The sequence below is a fragment of the Pieris brassicae genome, chromosome Z (genome assembly GCF_905147105.1).
Source record: "Pieris brassicae chromosome Z, ilPieBrab1.1, whole genome shotgun sequence".
Lineage (NCBI taxonomy): Eukaryota > Metazoa > Arthropoda > Insecta > Lepidoptera > Pieridae > Pieris > Pieris brassicae.
In genome coordinates, this window is record NC_059680.1 from 8922042 (window position 1) to 8935376 (window position 13335).

General features: G+C 33.0%; 1 protein-coding gene across 5 annotated transcripts in view; it reads right to left on the reverse strand.

The window, feature by feature from the left end:
* Positions 1 to 13335, reverse strand: part of LOC123719001 (vacuolar protein sorting-associated protein 13B) — a 60513-nt gene that overhangs the window by 30336 nt on the left and 16842 nt on the right. For all 5 annotated transcript variants that reach the window (XM_045676058.1, XM_045676057.1, XM_045676060.1 and 2 more), the window contains exons 28-45: positions 13169 to 13272; positions 11639 to 11822; positions 11193 to 11306; positions 10353 to 10419; positions 9332 to 9471; positions 8310 to 8421; positions 8103 to 8149; positions 7211 to 7340; positions 6669 to 6766; positions 6309 to 6479; positions 5733 to 5845; positions 4104 to 4224; positions 3619 to 3787; positions 2470 to 2577; positions 1855 to 1965; positions 1052 to 1202; positions 301 to 416; positions 142 to 223 (exon numbers count right to left, since the gene is read on the reverse strand). In XM_045676058.1, coding sequence (XP_045532014.1) covers positions 142 to 223; positions 301 to 416; positions 1052 to 1202; positions 1855 to 1965; positions 2470 to 2577; positions 3619 to 3787; positions 4104 to 4224; positions 5733 to 5845; positions 6309 to 6479; positions 6669 to 6766; positions 7211 to 7340; positions 8103 to 8149; positions 8310 to 8421; positions 9332 to 9471; positions 10353 to 10419; positions 11193 to 11306; positions 11639 to 11822; positions 13169 to 13272 — 2138 coding nt within the window. The remainder of the gene's footprint in view (positions 1 to 141; positions 224 to 300; positions 417 to 1051; positions 1203 to 1854; positions 1966 to 2469; positions 2578 to 3618; positions 3788 to 4103; positions 4225 to 5732; positions 5846 to 6308; positions 6480 to 6668; positions 6767 to 7210; positions 7341 to 8102; positions 8150 to 8309; positions 8422 to 9331; positions 9472 to 10352; positions 10420 to 11192; positions 11307 to 11638; positions 11823 to 13168; positions 13273 to 13335) is intronic.

Sequence of the window (13335 nt, forward strand, 5' to 3'; positions counted from 1 at the left end):
AACAAATGTAACGCACCATAGTTTACAGTTGCATGTAAAGTACAAATTTACATGCAACCGGAAGTAAAACGAAAGTGGGAAGGAAAAAAATCAACAAAAAGTTAGTAAGTTATTTAAGTAACAATAAGATTATCTACATACTCAAAAAACGTCGAAATCTATCCAATGGTGGCTTAGCGGACGTTTGTATGGAGTTATCAGAACGCGGATATTTTTTCTGTATCTGCAAATCGAAATAATAATACTTTTACTTATTAACAATGTATACATCGTTAATAATAATATTTAAAAAATTATTACCAGTTTTAAGATCCCTTTTAGCCTTTTCATTTTATCTGTGGAGAGCTCAAGTTGCAGTGGGCGTTCTAAGTCCAACTTGACGGGAGTACATTCATTATCACTGCTATTTTGTCCTCCTAAAATAGAACATTTTCATGTCTGGCAAGGCTTTTGAATCAAACTTTACCATAAAGAAGTCGAGTTCAAATTGATTTAGTATTATTTTAAATAATAACTTCGTATTTATCATATATATATATATATATATATAAATGTTTCCCAATTTCCCTTGGTCACGGCTGGACCGATTTGGCTAATATCTCGCGCCTTTTTTTGATGTGTTTGTAATTTTAAAATTAGGATTTCTTACCGTTACTTAGTTAGTTAGTTCAGAACTATCACGCCTTAAAAGTTCAATTTAATGGAGTTTTGGTAAGTACTGTGCAAAAAGTACTGTGCCAGGCACAGACCTTTATGCATATTAGAAAAAATAAATGATCACTAAAAATATAAAAACTTAGTTCCAAACGTTACATACTATTATTTATACGAAACGATAAACACATCTCTATATATCAAATAAGTTGTCAGTTAAAATAAGCCGTTCCGTAGGTTTATCACTTCAAGTTTAGTGTTTACCGCCGCCCATGGACACCTGCAACACAACCTTCAAGGGAAGAGCGTATAGCTGAACTAGGCATAATAATTTCAATCCCTTTAGTTATCACTGTATGAACCTGTATTTTACATACAGTATATATTTACAACTTACTTGGCGCCAGAACACCTTCCACTCGAATCAGCGCTGGTTCAATACCAGTTTCCGGATCGACTACACCAGGCCCAGTTGTCAATAGGGGTGAAGACCACTGCCCGTCTGATTCACCAGCACCAAGACCAACCCACAAATCAAACAGGGATGCCTATGGATACAAATTACAACTGGACATTCAAGGAATGCTGTTCTCAAATGTTGATGAATTGTCAAATTGGGGTGAATGGTTTATGTTGACTACGTATGTTCAGACAAGATAGACTTTATATTGGAAGAAAATAATTTTTTAACCGGATTAAAGCTATTTGTATTATTATAAACTAATAATTATTTACATAATTTTAAATTTAAATTTTGGTATCGACTCCGGGAAATTAAATACAGATAACACAACTTTCCCTCCAGCTGTGATACTTTTGACAGAAAGTTGTGTTATCTGTATTTATTTCCCCGGAGTTGGTATCGACTAAAAGATGACGGGTTTTTGCAGAAATTACTCACGGTGTCCTCTATTGTATTGTGTAATTTAAATTATGTAAATAATTATAAGTTTATAATAATACAAATAGCTTTAATCCGGTTAAAAAATTGTTTTCTATCAATATAGAGTCTATGTTAACCAAAGACAATACTAGACTTTTATATGACTTTATATGGTCTGACGACATCAGAGAAAAGAAGAAGATTAATGAAGAGGCCGGCAACACACTGGCGAGCCTTCTGGCAATGTGTCACTTAACATCAGGTAAGCCTCCTTAACGTTTGGTCTCTATTAAAAAATCAGTATGTGTGGTACTAACCTGTATCTTCCTTTGGTTTTTATGTCTGTAGTAGTATAAATTCGGCAGAGTGAATTTAACGTGCCAAAGCGGTATATTCCCTTCAGTTTTCCGTGCCATTGGAAGAACAAACTGGAAGAAAATTTATTTTGCTTTGCTAAAAATTTACATATTATATAATATAATATGTTTAATAAATTATATATAAAAAAAAACATGATTGGTAGGAAGACAAATATAAATATACATGCGGAAGCACTCAACATCGAAACGTTTTCAGTCCCTAATGGAGGTAAGGGAAACATATTTTATACCTATTGATAATTTTTATTGCAAGAATTCTCTTATGTCTCCAAAGTGTTTTTTTTTACCGTGAATCGAATATGAATGTGCCAGGAATAGGTATCGCTGACATTCCACTTAACCATGGAGTCAATTCCAAAGATTATTGCAACATAATCTGTTTTATATCAGTTACGGAACAGCGTTTTCACTACAATTTCCTCCTTGAATCGTTAGTAAACTTATTTCGTTATATTTATTATACAGTATGTTTGGTCTCTTGTATTCCTATTGTATACTTGTATCTAAGTGATAAAGACAAAAAAAAAATGGTAATTTTAAATTTATATTTACCGCAAGATCGATGTTTTGCTTTGCTATGTCAGGGTGGCGCACCGTGTCTGTAAGACTTTTACTAGCACTCATAGAACTTGCATTGTCATCGCGTTCATCTATAATAACCTATGAAAAAAATATCAGACTTATAATCCTTTTACCGACATATCGCTGCTTTAAAATGAAGTGACAGTTTACATAGAAAATATTAGTAAAATAGGCATAGAAGTGGGTGTATACCAAGACCACTCCTAAACTAATAATTAAGACCAAGACGTGACACAGGTCACGTTCTACCAATTTCTATTTTTATCAAATTTATTTTTTTATTTAATCCAAATTCAACTGATACTAGAACGAAATAGATAGATAGAAATATCGAGTATCTAATTAGTACCTAGATGTCTGAATAAGTATATGTCGTAAATTCAACGCGATTAATAATTGCAAAATTGGTGTTACTACCGTCGTCCGATATTATAAGACAGTCAGTGCGCACGTCCGGCGCAGGCGACGTTCGAAACTCATGTGACTAAAGAATTCACTTACTGCCACGAAACAGTCGCGCCACTGATATTTGGTAGATCACACAGACTAGGCATTGTCAATTGTCAACGTTGACAGTCTACCTTACCATACCACACCGCATTCTACGACTTACTTCAGAGTGGCGGGAATTTTAAAATATTCATTCTCCGACATATATATCATAGGATTAACCGATAAAAGTTTGGCATTATTGAACTTTAAAAATTTAGCATTAAGTTAGTTACCGTTTAGGCCAAACGGTAACATACGGTATCGCACAACTCCAAAAAAGTACATTGTTTAATTAGATTTTTTGTCATCGTTTCTATGGCGAATGGAAAAAAATATATGTTGGAGTTGAGTAGTTTATGTATCCATTTTCGCTCGATAGACAATGACACTTTGAATTAATTTTAAGTCGAAAATGTATATAGAACATGAATTTGAATATACACGATATATTTTATCGCAAGTCAAGAAAAAAATTGATAAAACTACATTAATTTAATGTTTTACCTAACTAATTGTTATTACGGGCCTAGCTCTCCATTGAGTACCGCGAGACACTGACGCAGCAATGCGTGCTGGTGTGTTGCCTTAACTGCATTTTTTTTTAATAATTAACAAATGTCAATTAACCTTGACGGTTGGTTCATTGCTGGTTTGCGGAGGTTCCTTGGGCTGTGGACGGTAGGTCGTTGGTGGTCTAAGTGCGATTATTTCCGGAGAGGCATCGTCGTTTACGTACATAGATATTTCGATTGTCCACATAGCTATCCATAATTCCAAAAATTCTGATGATTTTGAGCTAAAATTTAAACATTATTTTAATAATACCGTAGAAGCACTTGCGAGCCTTGTGAGCTTAATCCCAGTTCACCCCATATTCTATAAAAATGGATAGACTTTATCATTCGGAAAATATTATTGTCTTCAAATATAACTGAGTTGGATTGATTGTTAATCCATACTAACTTTTTTGTACGTCCAATTTTATTTTTTTATTTTAACTTATGGGTAACAAGATATCTCTGAATTAGACTGAAGTTAAGTATTTATACGCTTGGTCGCATTTTACTATTAAAAATGTCTAGCAAAATACAAGTTTGACGTTTATTTCTTACCTATAATCTACGAAATCTACAGATTTTTTTTGGGTAGGGGTATGTTGAAGGCTTTGCGATGTGACGATGCCAGAATCGGTTCGAACTATTGGAGAGAATATATCCATTGATGTCTTCGGATCTGTAATCACGATACATTTTTACACAATTTCTGTAATCATTTAAACAACGATTTTGTACGAATGAGCTACAAAATGTCAACCTTTATTAATTCTTTGCTTTATTAAGAATTATTCAGATTAAGAAAAAAAAATGTGAGCCGTCACGGGACGCCTGGCAGATGTGAAACATCGACATTATTTTGTAAAAGTAATATGCAGAAAAGAACATATTGTGATAGGAACTAAATATGTCATAATGATAAAATAAAATATTACGATTTTTTCCCAGATATCGATGACTATTTATTGAATAAACATTTATTTTCATTAAATACAAAAAATTACGAATTTATTTCAAGAGAATCGCACAGTCGATTGCGCATGGCGACGCGTTGCCACACCGTACACACTACTTCATATAGACTGTATATATATACCATCGTATATGCATGCGTCGCCACGCCAGGAATCGGTTTTACGTGCGGCTATAGATGTTTCACATCAAAAACGTAAAGCGTTCGGGATGTGGGCTATTACACACTCGTGCGTTCTTTTTTCCAACTGTTAAAACAATGTCTATTAAAAAGAAAAATCCAATCGCGAAGTTTTTAGGGAAAAAACATTCATAGAAGTTTTTATGATTCATGCAAAAATACCGGAAAAGTAAAAAAGTCAAGGAATTTATTGCGTGGAGAGAAGAGAAAAAAGCAAATAGATTTATTAAATTGCTTAATTTTTTCGCGACTGTTTTAAAAATAGTTGTTCAGTACACGTGCAGAACCGTCATTGCAACTTGTTTCGACTGTCAGAACTCTTTTCAATGACAGGCTTTCCACACTTGTAATAAAATATACTATTTCCCTATTTTATGGAAAGGTTTGTAAATTCAGCATACCTACCTATTAGTTTACCTTCAGTCTGTGTACGTATGTTTATTAAATTACGATACTTTAAACATATTTTACACAAATAATACAATTAATCCGCAACTATTACAATAAACACAGCAAAGACCAAAGATTACTATTGATTGTATTAACATATATCGCATGCAATATAAATAAACTTAAACAATAATTTCACACAAAGATTGCTTAAATCTGTTTCAACTATTTATTTATTAAGGAACACCAACAGATTACATGTATACATTTTCTAATTAACAATATTGGGTTTTATTCTAGCATGCAATTAATAGGTGTACACAACATTGACTCTAATAAATATATAGCGGATAGCGGACAGAGTTTACTTAAGTATTTGTATCTTTAAACATAAATAAATTGAAACGTGGAGAATATTACATGACTTATGGCTGAGATCACTGAATTTTTCTCTTAAAACTAGGAATTGAGTCATAATACACGTCAAGACCATATCTACAATTACATTTGTTAACTATGTCTTGTACTGATTATCAAACATGGATGAGCGCGTATTTTATGATGCCTAGAATGCCTAGATGCCTAAGGCGCAAGTTGTACAGGAGTTTATATTTATTAAAAAAAAGAGTTTTTCTTGAACTTACCCTCAATTATAGTAGACTCGCATTCCGATGGCGAGGCATCACTCATTTCACTGGGAGCCAAATTTGCATATGGACACACGTTCTCTTCAAATTGCATAACTGATATGCTTTCTCTGGAAAATATTAAGCCATTTTTCGTTTTATGCTATTTAATTTATCGAGATATAAATTATAATTTTTAATAATATAAGAATATTTGAACGACAATGGTAAAATATAATATTTCTAGAACTTGGTTTTTAAATAAATAGCTAGTCTTGCCATAAATACGGTTACATAAAAACTTTTCGTTTTTTTTTCAACTTTTTAATTATTTTGAATTTGGAACACGTGTATTATTTTTAAAACTTTTTCGATTTTGCACCAATCAATCAATCATTTTAAATTAAAAATATAATGTGAAAATGTAATATAAATAAATCAAACATTTTTATTTATAATATACAAGAGCGTCAATCACATAAACACAATCAAAATGATTAGATATAAAACACATTTGATTTAAAATAATCGAATGTATTAACCTGTTCTATGGACTCTTTGTATTTAATACATGTTCATTATTATATAACTCACCTATGTTCCAGAATTTCGGTGATCCAATGAAAGGTTGATGTCATCATATTGAGACGATTCAAACTTAGCTCTAAGGAACACTCGGTGACTAAATTAACTTCTAAAGCAGGACCACAAATTAATGCTCCCATGACATAAACAGGTGGTGCTAGTAACAAATTTATGTCCATACTGAAAAAAAAAAGTTTTTTATCCCTCTGGCCTGCTCGGTTTGAAAATTAATGTTAGAGTACTAACATTTGAATTGATAATAATCAAGAAGAGCGTTTGTTTTTTTAAATTTAGTTATAGCTTTTTGGACTTTTATCCAAATGTGTTGATTTCTATTAATTTTAAAGCAAAAAACGAAAAATCACTTACGAATGCAATATTGGTGTAATAACTGGAGAGTCGATTTGTTGACTCCATTTCAATGCCGGATTTTCGCCACTCGTTTTTAGTAATTCTGATTGAAACACCTACAATTTGGAAAAATATTCATAAATTATACCTAACATTAATTAATCTAAAATCCTATGGCTCTACAACCTTTTCGGCCTAGGCCTCAGATTTTCTAATAAGAAACCAATCAGTTTCTAGATGCCTAAGAGATGCTGTTTACTTTTAGGATCTATAGCATGCTGGTTTCCCCACCATTTTTCCCTTCACCGAACGATCAAATTTAATGCGAAAATAGTCACAAAGTCCTTTGGTGCTCAACCGGGGTTTGGGACTACGAACTCAGTAAAGAAAGTCGCACCAGTCCAACATCAGGCCATCACTGCTCCATATAAATAATCTACTTCGACTACAAATGCCAAAATACTGGTCATAAATTTGTTAATAAAATGTAAAAGCGAAAAACCAAACACCTCCTCGTTTATATTTGGTAAGATATATATAAACTTTAATTTTATTCTTACCTCGTGATTCGCCAGCTGTTGGAACTGGACAGATCGTACTGCCAAACCCTTTACCAGCATCTCATATTGGCGTCCTTCTATTACAAGACTCGAAATTAACTCGTTCTCAGGGGCAGGGTTTATGGGATTCCTGATGAATAAATTAAAAATATTAGAGAAAGAATTAATAATTTGATAAATATATATTACATATACGTAGTGTCAATTAAGTCATCGTTAGACCAGAAAAAAAAACAAACAAAAACACTGGAATCTGGACTAAACATTGCTTAGGATTCAACCAGGATAAATGGATGTATTTATAGAAAGAATACAGGCTGCATAAAATTAACTTTTTTGAATGGCAATAATAATATAATTTTTGAGGTTTATTTATGGAACATTTTCTGACAATTACCTGCCCTATAACCCAATATCAGATTTGTATGGTACGATAGTATGGTGGTATGATTGATATGGTACACATTGATTGTACATATTGTAAAGCCAAAGCCAGATAAGAACAATATTTAACCGTTATTTAAAGTGTATTTTTTACGTTTATTCATATGGTTAAATTTGACACTAATAAGAGAAGTTCCAAATAAACAATCGACCTATTGTCGCCATATGCCTGACACATTTATATACCAGTTTCATTTGAATACCGTTATAGATAACTTTCAATTGCTTTAATTTAGTTAGGCTGGTATAAGATTCTGAAGCGTGTCATAAAACATTAAGTTTTAGATTCTAACTCCAACAGCACTTTTATTCACAATTACACAGAACTATCCCTTGCAAAATCTTGCGATAAATTATAATTAATATATCTCGCTTTTTAAATCACACATTCATAGTTTTCATTTATAACTAAGTCAAATAAGAGATAATAATTATAAGCAATGTTTACCTGCACATTGGATTTTGCGGATACGGGTTTACAGTGGTTTTACCCAGCTGAAAATAGGAAATAACGTTTTAACATACAAAAAGAAATATTTTCATGATTTAATTTTAATAAATTAAGTAGAATTTAAAAATATAAAGCAATCCCTAAAAGCAATTGATAATTTAAAAAGAGCTACACAACACTATTTATCAATACATAATAACTTACCACAAACATAATAGTATCGTCAGCGTTTTTACTGGTATCAATTTGATCAGCAAGTAGAAGACGCAGCCCTCCCGCAGACACATATATCAGAGGACGATGTCCTTCTTTAAGCCTTTAACAAAACCGTTGTGTTATGGTCTCATTATATACTCTCGTAAATCCACAATGGAAAATGTAATATATTAAAGTTTCCTTTCCAGCAAACAATGTATGATGGTACACCTAAATCGCGTTCTAAATTTAAATGCTAGGTTAGTAACACTTTTTTCTGCTGAGTTTTGTCTTTGATATTTATTTTTTCCATTAAATCTTTTTAAGTAACATGTACTATGGTAGCCCATAAAAGCTAAACCACCTAAACCTGTGGTTTTTAGGCGTTTTGTAGCTGCAATTTATTTATTTTGTATAAATAAGAATTGTTATATTATATTTGTACAAGCACGTAATAATTGAGACGTTTAACCGAAACTTTAAAAAATGTTAAAAAGGAAAGATGTACGCAGTTAAAGATTTCCAAACAAAAAAACTACTATTGCGGTTACTATTCCATTAAGATAAATCTTTAATTTTAAGTTCGAGTAAGTCGTTTCGTGGAACTCAGGACGTCGAGGTGATACAGATGGTATTTTGAATTCTGGCTTGACGTCCGATAGTGAAACTCAGCTGCAGAGACACCTCACATCTCTACGCAACGCCAAGGGATCAAGCCGCACGGAAAGTGGTTGGTCGATGACGATTCGAATCACTCTTTGTTGAATACGGTCAAGCGGAAGGAGCTGATACTGGGGAACTAACGCCCAGACGTGAAAAGTTGACTATGGAGGTCTTAGTACATAGAAATTATTTAAGATGTAGATGTTCTCGCTCGATCCAATTTATTTATTTGAAAACTGGTACTAAATGTTAATTTAGATCTGGTTTTTTTAATGTCGCTCAGTTACCAATATGATTGAATAAATATTCCTTTTTTGTATTACAAGTAAAATATTTCGATGCACATTAAAGTAGAAAATTAGAATTACCTATTTTCCTGATTTTGTAACGGACAGCTATTCTTGGGAGCGAAGAGTCTAAAAACACTAACGACCGGTTCCAAAATACTTGGACGTAAAACTGCTTCTAGTGGTGCCAGGGCTACATATATTTCCCAAATACGCTCGTCCTGAAACAAGTAATATTTAATTATTATTTTAAGCGGCGTTACAATTTTTTCCTAAAAGATTGTGCGACACTCATCCCCTAAGCTCAATCACCAATGTGCCTATGCGCCATTGATTTAACCTTAACCACAAAAAAATTGGTCCCATAGCACTACTTTAGCTTTCTAGTCTGGCTCTTTTTATCTCAGTTCTGTAAAAACAATTTGACAGAAATAGACAAAGGAATAGTTGTAAATTGTAAATTGAATGAAACATAGACAAAAATATTTTTTTTACAATTAGATCGGTCATATATATACACAGTGGAATCTCTATAACTCGAAACTCGTTGAGTCCTCAGTAAGTCGAAAAAAATTGTCATTTTCTTCCGCTGAACCCCTAAACACGCGGTAACTCCAATTATTTAGACTTCGTAACTCGAACAAAATGTTATTTCCCTACGACATATTGATAACATATTTATACTCTATAACTCAAATATCAAAAAGGAGACTTCGTAAGTCGTTGTAGTAATCTATAATGACGTCTTACTTTGAATTCTCTCTCGAAACTCCCCGAAATTAAAGCAATAAAATCCAAAATAATTTTTTGGATTCAAAGCTACTTTCTACATTCATAAAAAATATATATACTACAAAACATAAGTTAAATGGTTGTTCAAATTCGACTCTACAAATAGAAAAATATACTTAGAAATCGCGCCTCTGTAAGTCGAAGTTTCAGCAGTTAAATCATATATATCTCGAAGTTCTTGTTAAGTCGAAAAATCGTTAACTCGATTTTTTTTGCATTTTGTTTGACATTTGAGTTATAGAGATTCCACTGTTATACAATTTTTAAAGTAATTTTAAATCTTGATGTAAAAAAATAAAGTAAAACTTACTGGTTCAATTTTTTTAAACGACTTTAGTGTCAGCTCTTCATTTAAACTCACTGGCAATTTAGATATTCTGAAAGTTGAACAAATTTAAACGTAAATTCTACACAATAGCATTAAGCGTCAAACAATTAAACTAACCAAAGTCAAAAGATTAAGCGATAAATTCTTCCTCTGCCTTCGAACTATGTCCACATACTCACTACGGGCATTATCTCAAACTTCACTTACGAAAAACTTTGCTTAGCGTACACTAAGCTTAAACTATGATTTAGTATTTATAGACATTTTGCCAGTGCTGCCAGGTGACTATTACGATATCACACCAGTTATTTTTAAGATATCTCAAAAATGGGGTTTGAACACTTATATAAATAATAAATACCATAATAATGTTTAATTATTTTATTTTATGTATTTCATAGGTATTTATCAAGATCATTTATTCTTTCTTTGAATTCAAATCCTATTTTTCCCAAAGTATGGAACTCCAGTATACGATGGCATCACCTTTAATTTTATATTACGACAAAAATTTAAGTCAAGTAAAAGATATGATGGTAAAGTAAATTTGGGGTCATTATTTTTGTTAGGCTTATAGTCATAGTTTTTTGTAAGACGTCGATTTCGTGGACTTAAGATTAAGCCAAGCACGCACTTAGAGAGATTCGCAGTTAGCTCTATAAATACCGACTGTGACTTAACTCGAAAGTTAAGTCTGAGCAAAGTCTAAGTGCACTCTATAGATCTCGCCCTAAGACTTATTTAAAACGGGACGACAATATATTAATAATTTCACTTTCGTATATCTTTTCAACTCCTGTTTAAATAAATAAAAAAACTTACAAAACTGATGTAACAGTGACAGATAGAAAATCGCTTTCTTCCGTAGCATTTGTTGGTTCACGAGCTTCTAAGACCCTTCCTCCAAGCACACCGGGCAGCCAATCTTCATTAAATCTATATAATAGGTTTTAATTACAAATTAAAATGAAAATATTAACTGTGTTTTTGTTCACGTATGTTTAAATGTATTTCACTTGGAGATAGATTATAATTTATAGCAAGTATCGAAGCTAATATAAAGCTCATAATTTTAAGGTAATTTAGACTATCCTAAAAACAAGCAGGATTAAAATCGATATTAACTATCTCTAAATGTTTAAACCGTAATATTCCAGCTAGATTATTGGCTAATATGAAAAGAAAGGCATCCCCGAAATAGGTATATTAAGAACCTTATAAAATGCGGACACTTTCAGAATCCAATGTTTTCGGCATCAATTTCTTACCTCTCATAATGTTTGATTGAAGCAGACGCAACCTTTATCTTCAGCTGGTCATATCTGTCTTGCATATCCAAGCTACTGATGACGTCATCCGCGTCAAATGCTAGCCTAAACCACGGCGTGGTCACTAAGAGCGTAGCGTGGCTCACCACCCATTGGAACCAGAGGAATGTTTTTAGCTTCTGCGCTGTAAATATATTGTTATTGTTGTATGTAAAAGCGTGCAATGAAAACGTTTGCTGTGTCCTATTTATATTTTTACATAAGATTGAGTTATATATAAATTCAGTGTCCACTTATTAGCGATTAAATGAGAGGGTAATAAATATTTCTATGTATTATAGGCCGACGAGTGAGCCTTCCCTACCATGAAGTAGTGCGGTTCGGCGTGACTCAAGCAGGCGTGACTACAAAATTTATTTTAGTATGTGGTGTTTTTGCCACCCCTAATAATTACTATTACAGTAGAACCCTTTTAAGACGATCACGCTTAATACGATTTCTCACAGAATACGCCAATCTCTGCAATTCGATACATATTTTCATACATTTCTTAACGCTTAATACGATTCACCATCGCGTTTAATACCCCCGAGCCCGAGCCGAGAGGTCTAACCGACCGCTCTAACGCCAGAAAGGCCCCACGCCCGCACATGAAGAACCCGAGATACTGCAGGGTTTTCCAGAATATTCTTCCATTGATGACAATGTAGCACCGCACGAATTGCAATCAATTTAGAATCTTATAGAGAAAGTGAATAACACACAAAACGAGGCGCAAAGTAATAATCATGAATATGAAGATGAGTCAACTCCGGTTTTGTCAAACGCCCAGGCTGCAGCTGTCAATGATTTAAGACTTATCTTATCGATCGAATCGACTAATATTATCGATCTTTGGATCAAAGCGAAGATGCACTGCAAAAGTTGAATTATTATCTTTTAATTTCTAATGCATCAAAATCTTTCTGTGAAACCAATATAAGTGATTATTTTAAATACTGTAATTATAATTACAATACATATTTAATGTTATTCATAAATGTATAATTTAATACCTATATACACAAAATTAGAACATAATAGTATGTAGTACGTTTTATTTTTTTTATCCCGCATAATACGCTTTCTCGCTTAAGACGCGTTTTTGGTAGGGGCCCTGAGAAATTTTCTTAAGCGGGTTTTACTGTATTAGGGGTGGCAAAAACATTAACTCGTAGTAACGAGTTTTGACCGGCGTGTGTTTGACCGGGAAAATTGAGGTAAAGAGACTGAAGATGAACCACCCAGGTCTCACACTTCTACTGTCTCTCACGCCATTCACATAGCTGGAGACCGACAGAGGAAGCAGCAGTATCTATGATCAGAAATCTCTGACAACAGCGTCGGGGGCACCACAACGCTCAACAGTGAGCAAACGGTCGAAGGAGGAGGAACCGTTTCATATCAGTCTATCAGTATCAGTATCGAATATAGATTATAGTTGTTACACCCTATATTTTTTATTAATAAAAATTGTTATCTTCAACTTACGTTCTTTATCAGGAAATGCTTGAAAGATTGATATAAGTTCATCAGATGGATGAATGCTCTCTGCATCCAATGATATACTCTGCGTATCTACTTCGGAGGTGGCCCTAAAAATCAATATCGCATATACAGAATACATTAACTTACACCAAGTAGCGAAACAAACTTTA